The sequence below is a fragment of the Protomyctophum bolini genome (genome assembly GCF_963924005.1).
Source record: "Protomyctophum bolini genome assembly, chromosome: 1".
NCBI lineage: Eukaryota > Metazoa > Chordata > Actinopteri > Myctophiformes > Myctophidae > Protomyctophum > Protomyctophum bolini.
The window spans coordinates 21,008,692-21,035,556 of record NC_137862.1 but is presented as its reverse complement, the minus strand read 5'-3'; the positions used below and the strand labels follow the sequence as shown (position 1 = coordinate 21,035,556).

The 26,865-nt window shown below is 43.4% G+C and overlaps 1 protein-coding gene across 2 annotated transcripts in view; it reads right to left on the bottom strand.

Annotated features, from left to right (window-relative positions):
- The window catches only part of thsd4 (thrombospondin type 1 domain containing 4), a 68,723-nt gene that overhangs the window by 13,189 nt on the left and 28,669 nt on the right, over positions 1 to 26,865 (bottom strand). For both annotated transcript variants that reach the window (XM_080764791.1, XM_080764792.1), the window contains exons 8-9: positions 5,422 to 5,629; positions 566 to 741 (exon numbers count right to left, since the gene is read on the bottom strand). In XM_080764791.1, coding sequence (XP_080620917.1) covers positions 566 to 741; positions 5,422 to 5,629 — 384 coding nt within the window. The remainder of the gene's footprint in view (positions 1 to 565; positions 742 to 5,421; positions 5,630 to 26,865) is intronic.

Here is a 26,865-nt window from a genome sequence, read left to right as displayed (position 1 = left end):
GGAGGACAATTCAGAGAGCACACCAAATATACTGTATGGTCGCTGTCGGGTGAAAACGTCATATGATTAAAACCGTTTTTTTATCATTTATAAAACAACAAAAACAACATTGAAAATAGACGATTTACAAGCTCAAAATGCGAACGGTGAGAGGCGTTGTGAGCTTGTATATCTGCTATTTTCACTACTTTTGTGCGACACTGTTGTATGATATTTTTATTTTTTATATATATATTTTTTTTTTTGCTGTGGACATGCAAATGAGCGGACAGTAAGAGAAACCATTACAGTTCTATAACACAGTGTATGGGGTTACAGGGGTCAGTGGACTAGTGGACTCCTACAGTATATGTGTCATGGTAAATCAGTGTCATACATATCCTGGAGACTGACATTCAGTAATTTAGGTCTTATGGTCAAAACATTATGATCTTATGTAAAAAGTAAAACAAAATGAAAGATTGTCCACAGACAACTGCAAGTCTTTCCACGGACGCACATATACTGTATACTGGATGACCCCTGGACATGACCTGCTGTAGGTCTGAGCCGATTGGTGACTCACATAAACATCCAGGATCTCATTGGTGGGGCCCTCGGCCAGGAAGGACTCCCCAGTGGTGGTGGTGATTTCATTGGGTCGGCGGTAGGTGAACATTGTCCCGCCTCCCTCATACTTCCCTGGCCGGTCAATGGCCCAGTTCCCGTTGATGATGGAGCGGCCCGATCGGCTACGGAGAGCTGAAGGTGACAAACAAGACCGACAACAACCTTTCACTGACAGAGTGCCGACAGACAGATAAACGGTTATAAGAACCACTTCCACGTAATTGCCGTTTAATGTGAAAACGTTTAGACGTAATGAGCAATGTAGTAAAAAGAAAAAGGCTGAACCCCTGCATTTCTCACTTTAAAAAACACAATTACAGGAGAATAAACTATCTCACGTGCAGTTTCAAAGCAGCAACATTTTATAAACGCGACGAGACGACCACCTTGTTTATGCTGGCAAATGTTTCATGTAAATCCTGTAATGGAATCTTTCAAGTATTTGTCCACTGATTCTGTGGATTAAGGACGAGAGGCCATTAGAAAAGCATTAGATAGGTAACATTAGACAGGCGTGTAGGAGAGTGTTTGGACAACTAAAAGCACATTAGAGATGCATGGCGCAGAACAGAAGTCTATTGAGAGCATCAGCGCTGCTGGAATGAGAAGTGCTGTTGGGGAGATTCCTGATTCGTGTCCCTGTCTTCTGTTTCCTGGCACCCATCAAAATGTCATTCCTAAAACCTGCTGTGTACACTGTACGAACCTCAGAAACAATTTAGTGTGCATACTGTGTAACAAACAGGTCCATTTGGCCACTCTCAGTAACAAATGGATACATTAAATCAGTGTGCGTGTGTGTGTGTGTGTGTGTGTGTGTGTGTGTGTGTGTGTGTGTGTGTGTGTGTACTGTTATTTGTACAGTTAGGAACACTTTTACACAATTGACAATATGAACCTTAACCTATATATCCCCAGGGGTCTATACCCTCGACACCATGGGTCAGATTGGGTCTTCAACAGGGGGACCAGGAACCCTAGATACCGATAGATACCTATTTTATTTTAATTTTACATGAACCAATTGAACCCCAGCATCCCTATTCTGGTAAGAAGCAAATTTGCTGCGACGCGTTACTAAACCCGTTACTAAACCTGTTACTTTCGCCAAAGAGGTTTGGTAGACATGGGGAAAGAGTACAAGTACACGTATTGAGAGTTTAAGTGCACATAATCCAAAATATTAATAGAAAAGATAATGTGTAAACAAGAAACAAAACACAACAACACAGTCTATGAAGCCATCTAAAAGGTTTAATCTACAACACAATGTTATACAATATGTAGTGGGGGTCCCTGCTTCATCTCTCTCTCACCTAAGGGGTCACTGGCCTGAAAAACGTTGAAGACCCCTGATCTAAGTATACACTAGAAATAATTGCTGAAAAAGCCGATCTGCTGTTTTCGGTGAATGTTCGCCCAAAAATAGGGAAGTTGGGTTTATTGTATAGGCTAATTGCAATTATACAATTATACAATGCAATTAATACTTTTACTTCTGTAAATACAATGTATGGGAATCGTTCAATCAATATTTCAAAACTAACAAATAATTGTATTTTAGCATTTTGGTTTATTGGTTGTTGCTAATAATTACTGCATTATGGTAAACCAACTCACTGTCTGAGCCATAATTTCACGTCACGACCACAATTACAGTAGGCCTATTTTACAAAGAAATGTGATATATTTTTATTCCAACAATCATTGTGTCACGTTTCTGTTGGAACTGAGGTCTTAATTTCCTCTACAAGCTGTTATAATACGTTCCTCCAGCACTCACTCGCTGAAAGGAACTATTGTCTATCTATGCATACATTTCCACTTATGCATTCATTGTGTGCGGCGCAGTGCACGTGTGCGTGTGTGCACGTGTGTGTGTGTGTGTGTGTGTGTGTGTGTGTGTGTGTGTGTGTGTGTGTGTGTGTGTGTGCGTGCGTGCATGCGTGCGTGCGTGCGTGTGTGCGTGGTACTTGAGTATATGACAGTCAGTGAGTCTGAGTGTAAGAGTGCACTTTGCAACCCAGTTTACACTTGAAAAGCAGCCACAGCAAAGAGAAAGATAGAATAAAAGCGAGACAGAATGAAAGCGACAGAGAGAGCGAGAGAGAGAGAGCGAGAGAGAGATCCATCTTTAGTGTTGCCGTCTTCTCCCTTTTCTTTTCTTTTTTCCTTGAGGAAGCGGTGAAATTCCTCACCTTAATTAAAAAGGCTGAGGAGGCTGAAGGGCCATGGTCCTCTAATGAAAGCTTGTTTATACACTTTCCCCCGAGGGGGGAGGAGGAGGAGGAGGGGAGGGTTCAGGGAACCTCTGGGGGCCGTGTCTGCTCTGTCCCTCAAAAACCTACTGCGGAGACGTGGCATGGCTCTCATTAAACCAATGTCTCTAGCCTCCGACAACAAAACACTGACATTCCAACCAGTCACTACTGAAAATAAACAGCTACTGTGTCACCGCCGCTCTTCCCTGCTATTAAAGACACCAATTATCTGTAGAGCACTTCATTGGGAGGGCACCACAGTGGCTGTGGATAATACCCGCCATGCACGCTAGAGAAGGTGGACGGACGCCCTCCGGGGTTGATCTGCCTTCTAATTAGAAAAATCTAGTCCGTTTCACGAGTGTGGCCTGTTGCACTGGCGCACTGCTGTGACTTGGGGAATACAGTAAATGCAGAATAACGCATACTAGTCCTGTATGCCATACATATGTCACGTGGTTCTCAAACGCTTTCATGTCAAGGACCCCCCCCCCCCACGCCATCTCAAAAATATTGTGCCACGGACCTCCAGAAGCACCTCCAGAATTAAATGTTAAAAAACAAACGTATATATATATATATATATATATATATTCAAGATTTGCAAAAAAATTCAAAATATAGCATATCTATAAGCTCATAGTGCAGCACAAAGTGATGTGCTATGAGCTTGTATATCTGCTGAGCATATTAGCTTTATATGAGCTTGTATACAACTGCTGTATTCTAGAATCTTGTCAGTGTATGTGTTTGTTGCCTCTGCCAGGCCAAAAGGCATGGCACATACTATGTTTTGCCGGGTGTCCATCTGTCCGTCTGTGAGCTGCTAATCTCCGGCACTGTTGGCCCGGTCGGTGCCAAACTGTGCACACACTGCACTCCCTGGATAGCACCGAATGTTGCAGCCAGGAGGCCGATTTTTGCAAAACTCATTTTTGGACAGTACTTCTAAAGACTTTGTCCAAAAGAAAATCACACAAATCAGTACACAGTATCTTTCAGATTTGTCATATTCCATCCTGATTGGCTAGCTGCTGACATGAAATGTGAATTCCAGTGTGAAGCACTGCATGGTTTGATGTAAAGCTCTGCTTGTCCTTGGTGAGTTTTGATCCAGGACAGGTGGTTTATGGTAACTGTAAGCCTGGAAGGTAATTGATTTGATCCAGGACAGGTGGTTTATGGTAACTGTAAGCCTGGAAGGTAATTGATTTGATACAGGACAGGTGGTTTATGGTAACTGTAAGCCTGGAAGGTAATTGATTTGATCCAGGACAGGTGGTTTATGGTAACTGTAAGCCTGGAAGGTAATTGATTTGATACAGGACAGGTGGTTTATGGTAACTGTAAGCCTGGAAGGTAATTCATTTGATCCAGGACAGGTGGTTTATGGTAACTGTAAGCCTGGAAGGTAATTAATTTGATCCAGGACAGGTGGTTTATGGTAACTGTAAGCCTGGAAGGTAATTAATTTGATCCAGGACAGGTGGTTTATGGTAACTGTAAGCCTGGAAGGTAATTGATTTGATCCAGGACAGGTGGTTTATGGTAACTGTAAGCCTGGAAGGTAATTGATTTGATCCAGGACAGGTGGTTTATGGTAACTGTAAGCCTGGAAGGTAATTAATTTGATCCAGGACAGGTGGTTTATGGTAACTGTAAGCCTGGAAGGTAATTGATTTGATCCAGGACAGGTGGTTTATGGTAACTGTAAGCCTGGAAGGTAATTGAACTCCCCTAATGCTGACTGTAACTGTGATACACTTGTAACATGATATGATTGGATGAATATCAGGGCCATGCTATTTGGCTTACCCTATTTTTTATTACATTCTGTTATACCTTTTCTATCATCACAGACATGATTTCGTTGTTTGTTTGTTGTTTATCTTTCTGTGTTATATATTACTGTTATTTACCAGTAAGACGCGCAAACGCGGGAAGCGAACGCAGCTGAGACCCTGCAGATCATGTCTGTCTGTCTGTGTGTCTGTCCCGGCTGTCCCGCTGTTACTGTATATGTGGACCTGGCCCCTTTTGTGCCCATATATGGAGCTGAGTGGACCTGGCCCCTTTTGTGCCCATATATGGAGCTGAGTGGACCTGGCCCCTTTTGTGCCCATATATGGAGCTGAGTGATTGCTGATGCAACACACTCCATATTTGGATAGCGGGACAGACACACGGACACACGGACACACGGACAGACAGACATGATCTGCTAGGTCTCATAGTAAGTGCTCACTGCATTCGCAATTACTGTGCACCCAACTAAACTAATCTACATTAATCCATGCAATCAGGGAAAGCATCTGTGTCATTTTAGATTGGCTCTTAGGATTTAGAACATTGGTTTAGTACAGAGAAATAATTTTATTCTGAATCATTTAGATTTTTTTAACACAAACCTTTCTCCGGCACAAAACACTTTCAGATGGAGGTCCAAATACATTCCAAAACATTCTGGGGGTCCTTGGCACGAAACAGTTTGAGAACTACAGTCTCAGGCCTAAATGGGTTAAAGACCAAGAGGAGAGTGTTGACATCTCACCTAGGTAGTTGCGGCTCTTCACCATCTCAGTGACGTTGATCTTGGTGGCTCCCTCTGGGATCTCCACTATCTTGTGGTAGCCCACCTTGGACAGGCTGTGCTGCTGGAAGAGGCCAGAGACCAGCCGGCAGGCTGTGTTGTCCCCGCCACACACGCCACACTTGTCCATCACCTTGCCCGAGCCGAGGTAGTCATCGCAGCCTGGGCTCTGTCACAGAGAGGAAGGAATACATTGGACTCTTGAAGTTGAAAGTTACAGCAAAATTCACCTATTCAAGAAGGACATGCCAGAGGTGGCCAATAGCTGAATGGGTGGAGAGGACGTCTGGGAATCAGAAGGTCTTTGAGCAAGGCGCTTATCACAAACTGCTCCCCAGGTGTTATATAGTACTGTTTCCCAAACAGTGGGTCAGGACACATTAGTGGGTTAGTTTTTGTTTCCTACATTTGGTTTTTTGAGTGGTGCAACCACTCCAAGGAACAGCAATGTCCCAATGGGACTATGTATTTTGCGTGTCTTAAGTACCAGGTCTTATTACCTAACTTGAGTAAACTAAAGACCTGGAGGCGTGGTCAATGCCATTTGGCTATTCTGAGTGGCCAAAGAGCATTGATCACGCCTCCAGGTCTTTAGTTTACTCAAGTTAGGTAATAAGACCTGGTACTTAAGACACGCAAAATACAGCCCATATATGTGACTATGTCCCAATGTTTAGAGTACCAGTAGGGGCAAAAGTGGCGCTGTTGTGCCAGAAACAGAGAGAGAGAGATAGTGTTGCACTGTTGCCTGCTAATTACAGAGAGAGAGAGAGAGAGAGAGAGAGGAAGAGAGAGAGAGGCAGGGGGAGAGGGGAGTTGCATCACTCAGTTCACACAGGTGTGATTTTTATTATTATTATTTCAAAACATTTTCAAAAAGCATTCCCAAAAAAGCTACATTTTTCATGAATTAATCCAACGACCACGGACAGATGGACAAACGGCCGAACGGCCGGCCGGACGGACGGACGGGGTGCACAGGGTGGAAAACACAGCTACGCCTTCGGCCTGGCGGAGACAATTATCTAATTATCTAATATATGTATACATATACAATTACCATTCCGTATCACTTTACACTTTACACTGGCTGAGCTTTGCATAACGTTTGTGGCGTGAGAACCATGAGAGAGAGAGAGAGAGAGAGAGAGAGAGAGAGAGAGAGAGGGAGAGAGAGAGAGAGAACACATACCCTCTCACATAATAAGTCCTTGTGATGAAGAGATAGAAGAGGAAGAGGAATCTGTCCAATTGGCTCTTATCCATATTTATTCTCCTAACACTTCTCTGACACCTCCATGAGGTATAATGCTGATTTACGGATTGACGCTTACTCAACTGTTGCAACTTGCACATGCCGGAACTCCCTCTCGATAAAAGTGTCATCTAAGTACAAATTTAACAAGGAAGTGCTGAGTGTTTGGCTTAAACAGTGAAACACTCTTCAGGTGTTGATCTGTTGAGACCATTTGTCAAAGCTGTACAAAGTACAGCTGTATGCAAGTGGAGAAGGACACAGCAGAGGTTACAGTAATAAAACACAGGAACATACAGTACTGTACATTTACAAAGCTCGGCTTAGCTTCACCTGCTCGCCCAAACTGCATAGACTCCATCATAATTAACTAAAATAATACAACAACCAATTAGTGGAGGCCTGGGTCCTCTCCAGGAGTCATATTCTTGGCACGGTTAGAGAACACATCGCAGAGTTTTCCTGGCTAATCCTCTGGGGGCGGAGAGTTTTCTGTTAGGCTTCATTGGTGTCTGTGAATAACAGGAAACGTAGCTACAGTGAGTATAGAACACTCAAATCAGCAGTCCATAAATTCAACCCAACAAGCCATAAAAAGCAGCTGGATGTGTTACCAGGTGTTCCAGGACTGGCAGCGGTCCCACTAGGGCCCGTCTTGGACCAACCCGAACCTTTCAACCGCTCCACTGGGACCACAGTGACTGTATACTGATGCCAAGACCTCTGTGATGGCTCAAGCTGGATTTATACTTGGCCAGGCACCGGCGCACGGTGTCACTTACCGAAAAGAGCTCTATCTACAAGCCCACAACGCGTCGCAGCAAGACACTTTATGAGCTTGTAGATCGGATATTTTCGGTAGACGACACTGCGCGCAACAAAGTATATGAAGTCCTCAATTTCACAAGGATACAAGCAGGCGGAATTGGGCATTAGCATTTCTTTCAAATCCTCTGATTGGACAGCCGCCAATCTTCTTGCTTTCCTGTCTGCTCAGACGTGTTCCAGAGAGTTGTGGCTTCACAGTGCCCCCAAATGCGTCATTCACACGAAGCCCTCCATTTCCTAGCCGTTAAACCATCACAAACAATCTCTTCCTGACCCCGGGTGAGGTATTATTATTACTAAGCTTTCTGTAGCTACCCAGCTTTACGTGTGGTCTCTAAGTGCTGAATATAACTCTAAAGATAAATCCCATCAACAAATGTGAATAAGATGTGTAGACAGTCATAAAAAAGGGTTTTGCAACAGATTGCAGTGAACTCCTTGGGCTTAGCTGTCCTGGAGTAGCAATAAGTCACTAGGCTGAGGACAGAGAATGCAAAAGGGAGAGATGAGAGGGAGGACTGGAAAAAGAGCGAGAAAGAGATGATGACAGGGAGATGAGGGAGGATGAGAAAAGGAGATCGATGATAGAGGGAGAGACATTCTGAAGAATCAAGGGATAGATGGAGAGGGAGATGGGCTGAGAAAGAGAGAGTCAAACGGGGAGAAATAGAGAGCAATGAGAGGAGAGGGACATATAAGGGGAGGGGGACATGAAGATGGAGAGACCGAGGGAAGAAAAGAGGGAGAGGCTCAGAAAGGGATGCTGCAGCGAAGAGGAGAAGATAAGGGGAGAGAAGCGGGCTGTTCTCAAGAGACTGGAGGCAGGCTCACACCCACCCACTGCAGCTCAGTGTAACCCTAGTCAAAATACAGTACCAACTAAATACAGAGCACCTCCTCCTAAATAGGAAACCAGGTCCTGAGAAAAGGATGGGCAAACTAGGGGCACAGAGAAAAACAAATACATACTGTACATTAAAAAATAAAATAAAATTGACAAAACTGCAGGCAAATGCTGTTCTGTGCTCAGTGTGTGGAATGGTGCTACAGTACAGCAAAAGGTAATACGCACATGTCCTTGGTTCTGTTTACATGCATAATAATATCCTCTTAATATTCCGGATCCTTGTATAGCCTATTCTGTTTATGCTCTGTTGGATAACCCAGATAAGGTGCCCACTGCCCGGCATATTCTGATATCTGGGATACTGAAGCAACATGCTGTCTTGCTATGTGGGTTTCTCTATTTCAGAAATCTCAGTTGCACTGCTCTGACACGGCACACTCATCCATAGTCACAGTAGGTAGTTGGAAAAGAATTACTTCCCACCAAATATAACATTACTTTCTCAACAGCTACAAAGAGTTGAATTACAAACAGGAAGTTCATAGTAAAAACTATGCTGAAAATCAAAGTGCCTTAACTAGCGGGCGAGGAAAACAAATAAACAGAAAGCGTAGTTTTATTTGTGGGAAAGCATGGTATCAACAGTGAAAATAAACAGTATCCCAATTCCCAAATAAGACTAACAGAGATGTGATCATGTGAGTTTCTGTTTGCACAAGCCACTGAGAGGGAGAATGAGCAACATGCTAAGGCTGTCCTGTGTTTTTGGTGAGCCAGAATCATACACACAGTCAAACATGTTACAGGGTTACAAGATGGTTAAATTATCACTGAGTATAATTGTATCATTAAATAAAGTGCCTAATAATACACCCACTGCAGTATACTATAAAGCACGTTTCTTAATATTTTGACTGGCTTCAGTAAGTACACCACAGGAAGAAAAGAAGGGGGGAGGCTTGCTGCTCAAGGCATTCTAGGAAGGCTATCGGTTACGTGGCATGAATCTTTCTTTCCCATATCAATTTTCAACATAAATCCCTTGACCTAAAATAACACAATTATCACAGCTATCAGTTCAGCTAGCCTTCAGCCAAGGAAAGAAAGTGAGTAAAGTAATCCTCCACCTCATAAAGATTTTGACAGGCTAAGAGGTTATCTGTAGTCATTTGCCTGGGAAAACCTCTGAATCACTACATATTAGTGTCAGAGGGGAAAGTGGGACATAATTTATTAACAATCCGAGTTATTGATGTCATATTATGACCACGAACCTTTTAACGAGGGGGGGCACACCCCATATGTAGGATTACCACTCCTTAGATATGGTAAGGCCCAAAGCAGCTTCGGGTTCTACAATCCAAGAAGCATTAGAGAGCTACGGCAATAATTTGATATCTAGTAATGTGGACAGTTGCGCCCTTTAAATCGCCAACTGTCAAGACAAACTTTTCAGCATTAGTCTGGCATGCCATACAAATCACAGACATCCTGATCTGTCCTCCCCCTGAAACAGTCGGATCTTAATGCCCTCAGGGCTGTCCCTGACAAGAGGTGACCGCTACTGTGACCCCGGGCCGTCAAAACGGGGTGTCGGAGGTGTCAGAACACATGAGCACAGCCAAGGACATGGGAGACTTAGCTGTTCCTTGCAGAGAAACCCCTGCTCAAATCCCGGCTTTGGAACGGAGATGAACACTCGAGCCCAGCGAGGGGCTGAAGGATACTTTTTTCCTTTTTCAGGGATACTGTACTTTGGCTTTTTCCAAGTCATTTTATTTTTTTTATTTTGTCAGGGGCCACATCGTTACTGTCTTTATTTTCACCTTTTCTCTGTGGGTGGTTTATGCCATCTGGAGAAGACAAACATTGACAACACTGTTTTCAGTGGAGCTACAGTAGGCCTATACTAGAATGTTAAACTGTCACTTAAAGCGTATACCTTCATCTGGAAATGGTTAGGCGTGTCAGGATAGTGGAGTCGACTCAGAGTCAACAGGGGAATGCTGAAAATAACATTATTCTTAAAGTAAATCTCAACAGTGTTTTCCCCGCACACTGGAACCGGCATTCACTCACTGATAGAAACAAAATGAAACTCACTTATTATTGCTAGTGGCACTTGTCACTGTGGATTTCTTCCATCTTGCAAAACATAACCAGGCATATAAACTCCAAGCCTTAATCTGAATCTTAAACTAGCCGGGCAGCTAGAGGTGCACACCTGCAGTACAGCATACAGTAAATGCACTGCAATGTGTGCTGACTGAGCCCTGACGTTTAACTAGCTCTGGTCCATAGCTCTAATGCGTGCCTTAGAGCTATGTTACTTTCAACTTCCGCCGCTCGCATGAATGCAGACCAGCCTCTACTCTTTAGTGTAAATAAAAAGAACGTTTTTGCTACTCACCAAAACAAAGGCGGGTTGTGTCAATAGAAAGACTACTTTCCTTAGTGGAAGCACTCTGAGCCCCCCACCACACGTATAAACTGTACTTTTTGGCCAAAAAGGGATTTTGTTTCCACCGGAAAAAAAACATTTTTAGTTACTCCGCTGCGCCCTCTACTGATATTGCCCAGAGAACTGCCTCATAGAGGATATTTTTCCTCCGGTGAAAAAATATCCCTTTTTGGCCAAAAAGTACCGTTTATACGTGTGGTGGGGGGCTCAGAGTGCGTCCACTAAGGAAAGTAGGCTTTCTATTGACACAACCCGTGTTTGTATTGGTGAGTAGGTCAAACGTTCGTGAGATTTCCACTAACGAGGAGATGCTGGTCTGATTTCGATTTGAGATTTAATAGGGAAAGTCCCATAGCCTTAATGCAGGAAAGAAATTCGCAGAATCGAAGCATTAATGCTATGGACCAGAGCTAACGTTTAACCAACTCTACAGAATCTCTCTGAGAATGGAGCATTGCATAAGCCTACAAACCAGGGCTCCTGGATTTCTCCTGGATTTGGTAGTAAACTCCCACAATTCACCAGAACACAGACCTTCAACCTACTATGTTAAAATGTTTCTGGGGGAGGACGGCCCCCAGGCAGTGCATGCAGTCATTCAGAGATGTCCACTTAATAATGAATGGTTATTATTAAAGATGGGTCTTACATTTGTCATCAAATCAATTTATGTAGGCCTACCAGCGAGGAAAAAATCTGATATCTCCATAATACTTTTGAGTTGTTGTGTTTACATGTGCGCTGTAGCCTCGGAAACCCAGACGTTTTTATTTCCAAGGAGAAAAAAAAAAAGTCTGGGTCCGAGTCCAATTCAATACGGCATATGTATTGAACACGTGCATACGTGCACACGTCAATCACTCTGCTGATTTCTGATCGTCTGCACCTTTGTTAAATTGACACACACGTACACACACACTCCTCTTTCTCTCTGTCTCTAATTAATTAGTCTCATGTCGCGCAGCTGCATCTAGATTCTCCCGGCGGATCCTGCCGGGAGCTGCCTATGCCACAGTAGGTGGACCCCAGGCTATGTGCGCTGTGGCACAGCTTCAATACTCTCGCCTCTAGGTGCCGCTGATCGGTCAGAAATCCGCTGGTTCGGGATACATTGTCTCTGCCCGAGAGTCCAGATGGAGGCAGGAGGAGGAACTCACTACTGCCGTGCACCATCTGGCGGAATCAGGTTAGAAACTGTACCAGTCATTTTCCAATGCTAGTAAAGCAAGACTGATAAAACTATCAAACTCCCAAAATTCACCAGAACACAGGAAATGACATCTACTCTGTTAAAAGGTTTCTGGAAGAGGACTATAGAGTATTAAAAGGATAGAGACTGATCTCCAGACCCCCTGTTTGGGGAGTTCCCCCCACCCCTCAAAACAATTTTGTGGATTCTTATTTGCCGATGTTGGCAGCTCTGCTACAGACCACCACAGAATAGTTTGAGTGGTATGATTACATACAAAGTCAATGCAAAGACGATGCCGTGTGAACGAGGCGAACGGGCCATCGTGAACGAAGCAAATGGTCGCCTGGTATCTTCGCCCCCCAGCTGGGAAAATCCAACTGAAACGAACTTCACTTCCCCCGCCCATCCCCCGCCCATCGTGTCCTGACTCTTGAGTGCTGACAGACAATCAGCGTTGATGTTGAAATGTTTTGGCTGTTTGGTTTTATCCATCCAGCTGCAACTTAACTTAACTAAGCAAAGTTGGAAAAATAATATACAAACCCTTTGCAAAGACAACTAATGTTGCTGCTCATAAATTATATAGCACAAAATATGTTAAATATATTGAACTGAGCCATCTTGGGTGTTTTCTAGCTCGGCTCTAGGTGTTTCGAGGTACAAAATGGAACGAGTCGGTCTGATTACACTCCCAAAGTTAAATTACTGTGTACTTTTTATATCTGTTGTATCAATAATATATCAATAATCAATAATATTATCCTACACTCGAGGGAGGGGGAAGAGAGCTACAGATCTCGCATGGAAAGTGACTGGAGTGAAGGACTTTTTTTTTTTTACACCAACGCTGACCTGCGCGACCAAAGTGAAGCAATTGAAGCAAATGGAAACAAATATATCTTCAGGTTTGAGTGCACCTTTATAATAAAAATATTATGGGGACCCGGCCTTGACACAGTAATTGCAAAATTAATGGCAGTTACTTATTACATTTTTCCCAGTAGCATGTGTCTATCTCAAAGATTTAGAGGCTCATCAAATCTCTCCAAGTCAATATCAGGGAGTCAGTGGGTGGCGATGCTAAAGATCATGCTTCTACAGTATATCATAGCTAAATGCTAAACATGCATGCTGTCAAGATATACAGTTGCACAGGCAATGTGTCACAGAATCCCTTCCCGACAGCACTGGCATAAGTTACAGCAGCCTTACAATAATAGTGCTTTTAACAATGTGGGGGGCCCTGGTTTGTGGTTCCCCAGCAGGAATGCAAATATGACTAGAAATGGAGTGGTCAGAATGACTTCATGCCTAAATTAACAGGAATGTTGGATACAGCATTCAGGCTTTTAACTCCATCCCCGCCTACAGTAAATTAACTTTGAGATGCGGTGGGAAAGAGGCTTGTGCTGGATGCTGCATGGGGAGCAGACCAGTCACAACTAGAAGCATGTGGCTGAGCTGACTGTGTATGTTCTGCACCCTCAACCTTGTTCTGGGTTAGTGTAATGTTCCAACTCAGGGTGGGTCCGTGTCAAGCACGCTTTAGCTAACGAAGACTCGCATTGGGTTAAAATGTGGGGACGTACTGCTTAATGGTAGCAAGATTCACAGCCTGGGTGTTCCTGAACTTCACCTTTGTTCAATATTATTATGTATTTTTTGTTAAAGTCAATATTTTCTTCATGCCCCCAGTTTCTTTTTTTCTTTCTTTTTTTCTTTTTACACCACCATTAACTCACTATTTTAGGCATATCTCCATAAGTAAATAAAACAACATAAAACAGCATTGTTTGGTCACCCCAACAGTGAGCTAGCAGAACAACCAACAACCAACCTCCAAGGTTATGGGATTCACAAAAAGCTTGTCTGGAAATGATCTCTATTTCATCTCTACAGTCAAACACAAACAGTTTCTGGCTAGTTTAAAAGTTTGTTAACAACATCCCAAGTTCCCAGAGAGAGGAAACAGTTGCCATGTGTGGTTGCTACCCTGTCACATTTCAACAGTCCGATTGGCTTTTTCTGTCCCAAGTCTGTGCTTTGTCTCCCGGTCTGTGTTTATGGTGGTCATATCCTCCAGTGGACTGACAACAGCAGATGCTATAGAGGCTAGTCCATGCTCCTCCATCACCAGCATCCATCCAGCGGAGGCAGCTGTTTGAGGCAGCCGTATATACTGTACATAAATGATCCATCATCACATCGGCGATGCAGGGTAAACATAATGGATCCAGCCCGGGTTTACAGTCTCCCTTTGACATATTGTTATACAGTAGAGGAAATCTGGAATGCATCTGACCAACCGTAATGCCGGGTATATTATTTTCACGTGTCCTTGAAGACGTTCGCTTATAGATGGGAAACAAAAGCTGTTGTGTCACTGCCACATAACTTTTAAAAAAAATGGTGGTGTTTACCAAACATGAGAAAAAGAAATGTCAACATCGCTCCCACAACCTGAAAACACAGCATTACACTGGCGTCTAGATATCCCACAATGACAATGCTCAAACATCCAAAGCCCGGGAAATACATTTCACAGTAAGAGCAAAATATCTTCAATCCAAGAAATCACTGTGAAAACAAACCCGACGGTGTCTCAGTGGAGGCCAATTAGGGACTGGGCCATTCAAGTGAAACAGCTCCGTCCTGGCACGAGTTGTGCATTCTATTTAAAACCACTGTATATCCATTTAGGAAAAACAATCATTACTTGACATTCATCATCCGTTCTGTTATGTAGATAATCGGGGTGAACCAAAAAAGCTCCAGTGTGGTACAGTATGCCGCCCCGGGGCCCAGAATTCAGAGTGCCTCCGAGACAGACATTAAAATGGTATCTTCAACCTCGGCCAAATGACAGAATCAGAGTGAACAATAAGAAGAAGCTATTTAAAATCCCGCTGGCACGGGCGCTTATGCTACGTCCTCAATGAGACTGATTTTCTTCACAGCATCACGGTCGACAGTTTTGGTTCTAATGGAAAGTCTTTAAACTATTAAGACCGGGAAAGCATCTGTGTCATTTTTGAGGGGCGCTAGCCTGCTAAAAAGATTATAATCGCGAACAGCTGTGCACATCTTTGAATATATACAGTAGTTTCAAGCATTGTAACTCAAATCTTTGCTTCTTCTGGGGGGGTCCATGGAACAAAAAATTTGAGATCTGGAAATAAATACACAATTGTGGGTCCTTGACATGAAAATGTTTGAGCACCACTGATGTAGCAACATACGTTTTTCAGAAAACGGTTTAGAAGACATTTGTAGCCTTAATGGGTTAAATCCTGTGATCCAGGCAATTCCATCACCCTCTCTCAGCTATCAACGCTTATGAAACCATTATAACCTATGTCAAAGGAAAAGGACACTTTTGCCACACTCCTTACAACGAAATAAGGTGAGAAATCTTAATCATATCAGCAGCCCTATTAAAATGTGAATTACCATCTGGAATAGAGCAATCTCAAATTATACTGACTCACAATTCTCTCAAGAAAACTTTAAGATTAAAGCATAGTCAAATCGCTCTTCCAACCATAAAAATGCACTCTGAGATCACTTTAAGAGCAGATTAACGAGGAACGGGTAGAAAGGACACCTTTGGACACCTGCCATCGTTGTTATCAAGATTTGGCCGGTCCAATGACACGCCAAGCTCATCTGGAAATGCAATATTTACTTAAGAGGGCTCCCAGGTCGAGAACGCTGAGGCAACATCAGCCCGACGAAGAATTTATAGTGGAGAATTTATAGTGGACATGACGGTCACAGCATGGAAATGACATTACTGAGATCTTACACATATTATCTCTCAGACTGACCACATCCTACAAATATCATTTGGGGGGGTTTAGGGATAACTTAATGCCTATACTTCAATTGCAAAAAGAAATAGCTAATCAACATGCTCACAACGCATCACATTGTAAGCTGTTAATAATTGTTTTTGTTTTTATTACTTGATAAAAGATTCTGGTCTAGTGGTCCACATAGGCTCTAATAGCCTGACAGTGCGCCGTGGGTTAGAATCCCGATCCCGACGACCTTCCAGACAAGTGTCACATCCTGTCACATCCTGGGTCTCTTGTATGCTTAGAATAGAATAGCATAGAAAACTATTGTACGCTGTACAATAGTACATCATATTTGGAACAAAATTTCACTTCACAACAACAACGACATTTTTGTCGTTTTTGTTGCTGGTGTAATTCAATCTTATTTCTCTTCCGTCAAGTTCCCTGTCCTCTCTGCTTCAAAGCAAGTCTCCAGCAGTGGGTGCTTTCTTTCACTATACCGTCTGTCTGTCTTAGCAGAGCCACACGCTTGACGGCTTGAGTAAAACTGAATATTTTGACTGGGTAGGAAAATATGAGTGTTGGGAAAGTGCATAGATCATGTCTATCTACCCCGTTCCATAGCTACTAGTTGGGGGACTTACTGCAACCCTGCCAGAGCAGCTCAATGGTCCTAAACTGGGAAGCTGGCAGGTGTGAAAGGGTGCGACTGTACCAATGTGAAATGATGTACATCTCTTCAGCTTTACATTCACCTATTCATGGTGGAGGAAGCCATACAAGGCACCACCAACCTGCTTATCAGGAGAAGTTGTGTCTTGCTCAAGGACACTTCGACAGTAAACACAGGGGGAGCCCGAGGTCTACAGGAAGGAACAGAGCAAGCTATTCTTTCTGAGGAAGCTCAGGTCTTCCAAGGTGTGCATCAGGGTGTTGCAAAGGTTCTACAAGTCTGTAGTAGCCAGTAGGGGTGGGTAATATCGTGATAAATATCGTCGAGACGATACAATGACTCCACGATATGCCTTTTCAGAGATATCATATATATCATGATAGTGAATGCACATTCTATGATTTGCAGTGCTATACCTTAACACAAAGTATGCCAAGAATGCGGGACCTCGTTCTTCTCTCCACAACCCGCCTTTTCCAAGACAAGGAACCTTCTTTAGAACTTTATTTAATTTAATTTAATACAGCAATTACAAAATATTTATATATATATATACAGTATATTAAGGCTGTCAAAGTTAACGTGATAATAACGCAATTTCCTTTTAACGGCGTAATTATTTTTACGCTCGATTAACGCAGTGAAGTTTGATCCTCAGTGCACTCAGAACACATCAACAACAACCCCCATAACTATAAGCAACAACCTCCCGTGAGCCGAAAATGGATAAGAAAGATACAAACAAAGCCCTTTCCAGGTACAGTTGTGGACAGGAGTCACAGGACAAAAGTAATCTATTGTCTGTCACTACGACCGGAGATGAGTATGTATAGTTTAAAATACAACTTGTCGGCTAGGCTGCTACAAAGCCGATGCAGAGATCCCTACGCCCCTTGCTTGCTTAACACACTGGATAGTTTGACGAGGAGTCAGCTGGACAAATTCTACAAGCCAGAACTTTCAACAGCAGTCGCCTGTTGAAATGGGTTGATATTGTGGAGGATTTTTGCATCGCATCGACGACTGGACGTAAAAGTGACGAGTGAGTGAGTGAGTGTGTGCGGGGGAGAGAGAGAGAGAGAGATAGAGAGAGAGGAGAGGAGAGGGGGGGAAGAAAGGGGTATGGGAGTGTCTGTCTGTCTGTCTGTGTGTGTGTATAGTTTGATTTCAGCATTCTTTTTCTCCCATGCAAATGGGATTTTCACCATGGGATTAAACTAAAAAATGATTTAAAACTGAGCTCCCTGGCATATTTTGGTCAGTTCAAAGGAATGCTCCAAAACATTTTAACTGTGATTTCTCCTGTTTCAATAATTATTGAGTTATTTTTGTTTATTGGCTGGCTGTTCTGCTTAAAGTTCCTTTGCAATGTACCATGATTTTACAATGTAATGTCGGATTGGGAGGTTATAATTCCCTGTTCTTACATCGTGAAGCCACACTGTAGTATGGTGGGGGCTGTACATCCTGGTTGCCCAGTATCTTTTCTTCTACTTTGGTATTTTTCGCATTTGACTGGCACTGGCCTCACGATCCCACCTAGTGTAAGGGGAGGGAATGTCAAAGTCAAAGTCGTACGATTAGTCACACACGTTACCGCAGTGAAATTTGTTCTCCGCATTTGAATATTTGGGGCAGAGGTTCGTCGGGAGTGTATGTGCAAAGTTTGGCATGGATCGGGCCAACGGTGCAGGACATTTGCTGATAACGGATGGATGGAAGGACACACACACGGAAGGACACTCACACGGACGGAAGGACACACGGACGGAGTGCAAAACAGTTTTTTAGTTGTTGTTATCTTGTAGAATAGATGGTTGTACAAGTTAAGTAACTTAGTAACCATAAAAAACCCATGAAAAAATATTGTGATAATATCATGCATTGTGATAATGCTTAATAAACATATTGTGATTAGGGTTGACCCGATCAGATCATGTGATCGGAAACCGGGGCCGATCACGCCATTTTCAAATTATCGTAATCGACTGTCTGTCTGACTTTGGGCTTCATTATTTTGCCTCAGTCTCATCGCCACAGACTGCTGGGCAAGCGTCTCTCTGAACTTGGAGAGACCGTCCTCAATCCGTCTCCAAGCCGTGCCATCTGATGCTGCAGCATCCCAGGTGCCCAGATCCATGTTCAGGGCCTTCAGGTCTCTCTTACACGTGTCTTTGTAGCGCCAGTTTTGGTCTGCAAAAATCTGGCATTGATCAGGCTCTCTAACATAAATGCATTTGAGTTGAGAATGAATAACACTGTAGCCAATCCAGCTTCCGCTACAGTGCATGTACAGTAGATCTGAGGAAAGGAGTCCAGCATAATGCATCATTATCGTCTCAAATGGGTGGAAAGCTCATATGTCCAAAACTGTTCGTTTTCGGGATTCAAATTCAAAAGTATCAAAAGTAGCAGATCGACAAGCACAAAACGCATGCTACTTTTGATACTTGGTGTAACGCTGTTAATATGATCATTTAATTTACAAAACAACGAAACAGTTAGAATATGGAGATAAGAGGTTTATATTATGGTAGATGTGACAGCAGAATGACACAGTACCATCTGTAAATAATAAAAGGAAAGCTCTATTAGCCTGCTGACCCTGGTAATTCTGTTCAGCAGACTTGACCACACATCTATGACTCATATCCTTTGTGTGTGTGTGTGTGTGTGTGTGTGTGTGTGTGAGAGTGTGCCTGCAGAGCATTGAAGCTGGTGTGTGTGTGTGTGTGTGTGTCTGTGTGTGTCTGTGTGTGTGCGCGTGTGTGTGTGTGTGTGTGTGTGTGTGTGTGTGTGTGTGTGTGTTTGAGGTGAGGTCACGTGCGTCACAGTGTTTGGTATGACAGCCTGTGTGAAGTGAAGTGTGCACGGTGGCCACAGCCAGCTAGCATCTGCATCCCACATGGTGACACGCTGTGTATCTTAAACTGGGATGGATCCCAACTGCTTTTAATGAGCATCCACTCCATAGCGACACTGTACAGTATATTTGCCTCAGTCAGCAACTTGAAAAACACATCTGCAGTAGTGGACCCCAAGGCTGCGGGGACTGGCTGCTGTCAAGTTCAAAGGTAACTTTCTCATTTCTCTCACTAGGTCCACCAAATTAACACTCAAAGCACTACCTCTCCTCCGTTTATTACCGGCACTGTGCATCGGTGCTGTCGGGCAGAAATCTCTTATCTCCAATCTAACTATTTGTGTTGTTGTTTTCTTTTCAAATTAAGACACTACAGCGTCTCACAAAAGCATCAAAAGTAGCTGATCTACAAGCTCGAAACAGGGCAGCAACAGTTTTGGACAAATTGTATGAGGGTTCCACCCGCATTTGTATGAGTTCCACATTGTGAAATATATATTTTTTCATGTCATAGCATTGAATGACGATAAGAAATTGTTGTTAATGTTTACGTTATAAAAGGGAAACATGCCATGGTCTTTCAACCAAAGAGCTGCACAACTATTTGATGCTTTTCTAATAACGGACTCACGCACTTGTGAGAAAAAAGCATCTCGTTGAACTAAAATAAATAGACAATTGGACCATCACACACCACATGGACACAAGAGAAGTGATTTGGAGTATAACTAAACCCCTGTGAGCTTATTCAATTTGTTCTTTTCCCTCGGATTCCACTTTCGGTGTTTGTATCTTGGACATACTGGCACGAAGGCGGACCACTGCTTAAAACCACAAATAGAAACTCAAGGTTCTGGTGAGTCTGGAATAGAAATACAACTCAACTTTCCCTTCCCAGAATTACCTCAAAATTAATAGCCCAGAATTCTACAACATGAATAACAACACGCATCAAATCACGCAGGACTGACTTAACCAGGAGTGGACGATGAGGGTAGAAAACCAGGCTGCTGTGGTCGGAGAATCCCACAATTTACACAGTAAACTACTCCCACTACTGTACGTCAAAAGACCGAAATCAGCCACAACACAAACAATGGTAGACTACACATCAGTGTCTGATGGAATAGACTTTCTGCAAAAGCCACAGCTAAGATGTAATAGCATCATTAATTCCCCACCTCAGGTATTCTTTCCCACAGAAAGAATAGCCATAATAGCCATGGTAAAGTAATTGAAAAGGCTAATTTTATTCCAGTTCAGTAGCGTCACATTACTCTTTGGATAACATCAATGTGATTTATGTATACTACTTACTCATTGGCAAATGTTCCCATTGAGAGCATGGGCCATAGACCGCCTTCCATCATACCTAAATAGGCCATCTATATTCTGCAGGCTGCCCGAGGGGATTTCTGTGTCCCAGTGTCCCAGAGAGATGTAGGCATGACTGGGGGGCCTTATCCCAACAGTAAAGAGGGGCCTCCGCACCACAAACTTGCTCTACGAGCCCGGGGCCAAGGGCACAGGGCCTCCATAAATGCCCAGTGCTTGTAAAGCACTCGGAAATAGCACCGAGGGTGTCGATTCTACAGCCATTAAAACGCATTGGGTTTCTAACTGACATCACTGCTCTGGTTTAGAAATACTGTTTTGGGAAAAGAGTGACATGCTCTCTGGTGAAATCGGGAGGGCACTCTAATTAGCCAACCTGTTAAAATACGAATTCTCACCATTGTTGGAATAAAGTGGTGTTGAGTATAAACAGTGCTATGAGAACTGTTTTTTGCCAGCAACAAGTAAGTACACCTAAGTCATGTACAATTACATGTACATGTACATTTACAGGTGTGGAAAAGGTGTTAATAATGTGGGTTTCTGAATACCAATTATACCAAAAAATACATATAAAAATTGGCCACAAAATTGTACATTTACACTAGGTATGGAAAAGGTGTTAATAATGTGGGTTTCTGAATACCAATTATACCAAAAAATACATATAAAAATTGGCCACAAAATTGTACATTTACACTAGGTATGGAAAAGGTGTTAATAATATGGGTTTCTGAATACCAATTATACCCTTAATTTCACGAACTATATAAAGGTTTGCCACAAAATTGATTGACAGTTATTTCCATACATACTGTACATAAATCAGTCATAATATAGAATATAGTATATCATTCTAAATCAATACTTCACCCCAGACAATACAGCAGTAACATCTAAGTTTAAATAAATCAATCAATCAATCAATCAATCAATCAATCAATCAATCAATCAATCAATCAAACATCAATCAGCTATTTTACCCCCATTAATTATCCAACTCAAAGCCCACTTCCCCTCTGCTGAGACCACCTACCGCCAACAAACAAACTAATAATTGCTAATCGGGATGTGCTTTCGCTGCTCTATCCGTGGCCAGCTACCGCCCGTAATAGAGTTTCCAATAGTGTTTTAAGTACATCTTTATAGTCCCAGGACAGTGACTGACAGACCGGGGCTTCCACCAGGAGGGAAATCTAATCCCACAAGCACCCTGTGAATGCGCTGTGGAAAAATAAACAGCACGGAGAGAGGAGCAAGAGCCACTGTGAAAACAACTCTACTGTAAATACCTCCAGTCAGGGGAGAGATCGCCTTGTGGAATCACAGGCGGCACAGAGCCACAGAAACCCAAGACAGAGAAGGACGGCGTTCAGTTTTAGCCTAGAATTGCCGGAAGGTTTGTGTTGGAGGTAAAAGTGGAACTTGTCTGCTGTCGGCATATAGAATCAGAGTCGCAATTGCAACTTGCAAGTGTACACAGAATCTGTACCAACACAGCATGAGGTTGACAGCAGGGCTTCACTAACTTCCAGCACAAAGGTACAGGTGCAAGTCACACCACTGGACATCAGAATCATCTGATGTCCAGTGGTGTGACTTGGATACTGTAGCGTGTCATGTCTTGCATGCATTAACTTTCACCAGTCTATGCATTTATATTGAACCTTAGTCTTCCATCAGAGAAACGAGTCACACGCCAGTAAGAGTGTTAGTATGAAGGAGAATCACTTTTGTTATCCAGCATGGAAAACCTGCAGCAGCAAGGACCAGCAGGTATCTCTGTGATTTAGTAGGCCTACCACAAAGTATCGGTATCAGTACTAGCGCTCATGAGAGAATCAATATGTAAGCATTAGTATGTACAATAGTATTAGTATCACAAGGAGAGGAATCAGGTGTTACTATCACAGATAAATATCATACAGCCTAGCTACTACATGAAATCCAAATGGCTGTATCAGAAACAACCGAGTGCCATACTGCATGCTGTAAGGCCGCCAAGGGTTTTAGCTCCCATCAGAGGGACTATAATAGTATACCAGACGAGAGTACTACTAGTATAACAGAGTATGATTAACGTGTCAATGAAATAAGAGTACACAGTAAAATAAACCTCAGAGGTAACTCTGAGAGTGTACACATGCATGTTGGCTACATTTTGCACACACCTCTGAGTTGAGTTAACAATGAGGATTTTAGTGTTCGGTAGAAAATAAATCCCCAGGCTGGCCCAGGTTCCTCAAGGACCCGGAGGAGTTCCTTCCTCCGGGGGGCCTCCTAGCTCCTCTGACTCCATGCTGACCCCTTCTTACCTGTGTCCACGGCTTCCCCTGCCCACGCACGTGGAGGCAGGCGAGCAGCAGGAGAGCCAGGCCTGACAGCATTCTCTCATGTGGACCGCAGGGAACAACGGACCAGCTCTCAGTCAGTCAGTCAGTCAGTCAGTCTGTCAGTAGGTCAGTCCGTTGGTCAGTCCGTCAGGCAGGCAGGCAGGCAGTCTTCCAGTTGCAGACTGCTACTGTTACTCCTGGCTCCTGTTTTCTCTTCTCGTTGTTGCTTCTGTTAGTGGTGCTGAACACCAGAAAAAAACCCTCTCTCTCTACTACTACGGAGCTGAACTCTACTCGCTGCCTTGTAAACTGAGATGGAGGAGGTACTGATGGGATAAGGGCGGAGGGGGGGCTGAGGAGAGTAGACGAGGTGGTGGTAGGGGGTGGGGGGGTGGGGAGGAGGAGACTGTGGTTACTGCTGCTGACAGTAAGTTGGAAGAAAGAGAGGAAGTTTTAGGGATGAATATTTTCAATGTGAGAAAGTGGGGAAAGTGTGGAGTGGAGGGGAGAGACTCTCACTGTGTTATGATGACTGAATGAATAAGTGACAACATTGTAACCAGACCATTGAGCCAGAAAAATAAGGAAACACTCCCCAGTGTGGTAATGATGGGCAGGTGAACACAGAGAAACAGTCTCTCTTTGCCTTTCAGAGAGAGAGAGAGTTGTGAAGAGGCACTGGGATTTGTCTAGTGTTATAATGCAGTTGTCCCTGCACAACGCTATTGTCGGGCAGAAACCTCTTATCTCCATATTCTAACTTTTTGATTTTTCGCATAAAGTAAGGGGCTACTTGATCACAAAACAGCGTCACACAAAAGCATCAAAAGTAGCAAATATACAAACTCAAAGCGACACATTTTGAGATTGTACTTTTGAATTTGAATCCTGACACGATCAGAATGTCTAAAGACATCTCAACAGCACTCCTCACTTTAACCACTTAAACCCTACAGTATGTTAGTTGGCCAGGGTTCCCCACTTACCCCGCCTGGGCTCTATATAGTACTACAGTATGTTAGTTGGCCAGGGTTCCCCACTTACCCCGCCTGGGCTCTATATAGTACTACAGTATGCTAGGTCCCTTTTCTCCTCGACACCAAACATTTTTTCGCAGACACTAGCCGATCTGCATGCTCATGAAGTGTTGTGAGCTGGTAGATCAACTATCTTCGCCAAATGTGTGTGTGTTGTGTGTGTGTGTGTGTGTGTGTGTGTGTGTGTGTGTGTGTGTGTGTGTGTGTGTGTGTGTGTGTGTGTGTGTGTGCGTGCGTGCGTGCGTGCGTGCGTACTGTATGTTATATATTCTCAATCTACGGCAACCACATCTCCCAAACAATATGATCCCTTGCACTCTTTTCTTCCAGCAGCGCCCTCCAGCTACTTAATTACAAGCCACGTCGCAAAAAAGTTGGAAGCGCGAATCTCCAGCCAGAAAGAGGATTGACTCATATGGTTTTGCTATTGCGCTGCCATTGTTTCCACAACATTAAGGCCTAATTCATGAGGATGCGGTGAGGCAAGGAGCGCACTCTTCGTCCCCATATCTGACAGTTGGTTTTCACATGAAACTTTACAGCCATGCTGAACACATCGGGGTCATTGTGGCTGGACCCGTCTTGTGCAAAAGACAATTGTGCACACACATGCAAAAAGGAAAACATGTGCCTGAAATATCCATGACATAATTGAATACCTTCCCGGGGTGACATGACACACAGACCCCACACTGTACACAGCCATGTTGAAGAAACTGTGTCATATCAATGAACAGGATATGGGTGTCTTTATACTGTTAACACATAATAGAAATGTGTGCACGAAAGAAATATATATAAAAAAAGAACACCTCATTAACATTTTCATGTTCAGTAAAATAAACACTTTCTAGCAGGCTTGAGGTTTCAGAGTTATGTGTGTACTCACACATTTAACAAGACAGCTGAGCAGTTAGGCAAACACATTGCACGGTAAGGTTAACACGGGTGTTATTAGACTGGTACTGGACTCCCAGCCACCCTGTTGTCTGTGAAGCTGTGTCTCACTGAGCGAGTAGAGACATCAACAGCATGAAATGCAGGACTCCACACCTGGAGTTAGCTTGGCTTCTGCTGGGACACATGCATGCACAATCAAGCACATGCATGCATACACACTCGCACCCACCCACTGCACAGGCAAACACACGGATACACACACACAGGCAAACACACAGGCAAACACACATGCACACAAAAACACATGGGCAAACACAGGCTAACACTCATTCTGGTTGACCCTGGCAATAGGATATGCTTGTCTCAAAGATTAAGCCAGGCAAGTCTAACATTATTGTGTACACGTACAGTAGCGCAGTGAACGGCTCATTAAATCAGATATGGTTTCATGACTGCACGCACACACACACGCACGCACGCACACACACACACACAGACACACACACACACACACACACACACACAGACACACACCAGCACACATGTGTAGTAGAGACATGTGTGGCGGAGGGAAGGCTCTTTTCAACAGCCTATCAGCACAGTATGCTCATACTCATATGCATAATCTCTCTGCTCTCTGATAAGATCTGCAGGCATTCTGTAACACCCAAGGGTTCTCTGTCCAGCTCTACACAAACTCCACTCTGTTTGGAGAATCTTTGTCTCAACTAAGCTCACAGGTCAACTCTGAAGAGCTATACAGTACGGACATGGTGAGAATACAGGACTGACATAGATACAAGATGTGTGATAAAGACTACAGACAGACAGACAGACAGACAGACAGACAGACAGACAGACAGACAGACAGACAGACAGACAGACAGACAGACAGACAGACAGACAGACAGACAGACAGACTATCAAAAGCAGAAGAGATACAGTAGGCTACTGTGTGTTAGAGGGGAAGAGAATCTCCTTCAACAACTGGGTCAACTCCGTAGAAACCTTGGCTCCCGTTTTCTAATTCCTCAAGTCTCTGCAACCCACACACATCAGAGCGGTGCAGTGCAGCAGGTGGTCCCAGCATTACTGTACCCTGTCAGTATCTGGAAGACAGGCGCTCACACAAAAGCTTTATTCAGCTCCCATTTTTCTATTAACTGCCATATTTCCAGTTCTGTAACTTTAATCCAAAGTATCTTACAAGTTACAACTACTATGCGTGCATTTCAATGAATGAATGAATGAATGAATGAATGAATGAATGAATGAATGAATGAATGAATGGATGAATTAATTAATTAATTAATGAATGAACCAAAAATACACACAATGCCGTGGAATGTTGTGATTATAATACAGCTACTGGTGTTATTGGCATGATGTGAAGCGGAAAGTATTACATGATTAAACGATTAGCAAGAAGATCCAGCTGCAATTTTAACCAAAATCTTCTTTCTTTTACCAATTTCAATTACCATATATGCATTTTTGTAAATTATGGTCCCTTTAATTTTCAAATTGATGATAACGTAGGGTTATGTTTCTAGGTCACTCGAGTGCTTTTCAGGAACGGAATTTAAACGGGTCTGTAGAAGCCAATGGGTGACGTCACCATCCGTTCCCTTGGTCCATATTTATTTTACAGTGTTTAATTGAACCCCATACTTTTAGTTAGTGTTAACATTATGCACCTTCCCACTGAGCCAAACAAAGAACCAGTAAGACGCGCAAACGCGGGAAGCGAACGCAGCTGAGACCCTGCAGATCGATGTCTGTCTGTCTGTGTGTCTGTCCCGCTGTTACTGTATATGTGGACCTGGCCCCTTTTGTGCCCATATATGGAGCTGAGTGATTCGTTTGTTGATGCAACACTTT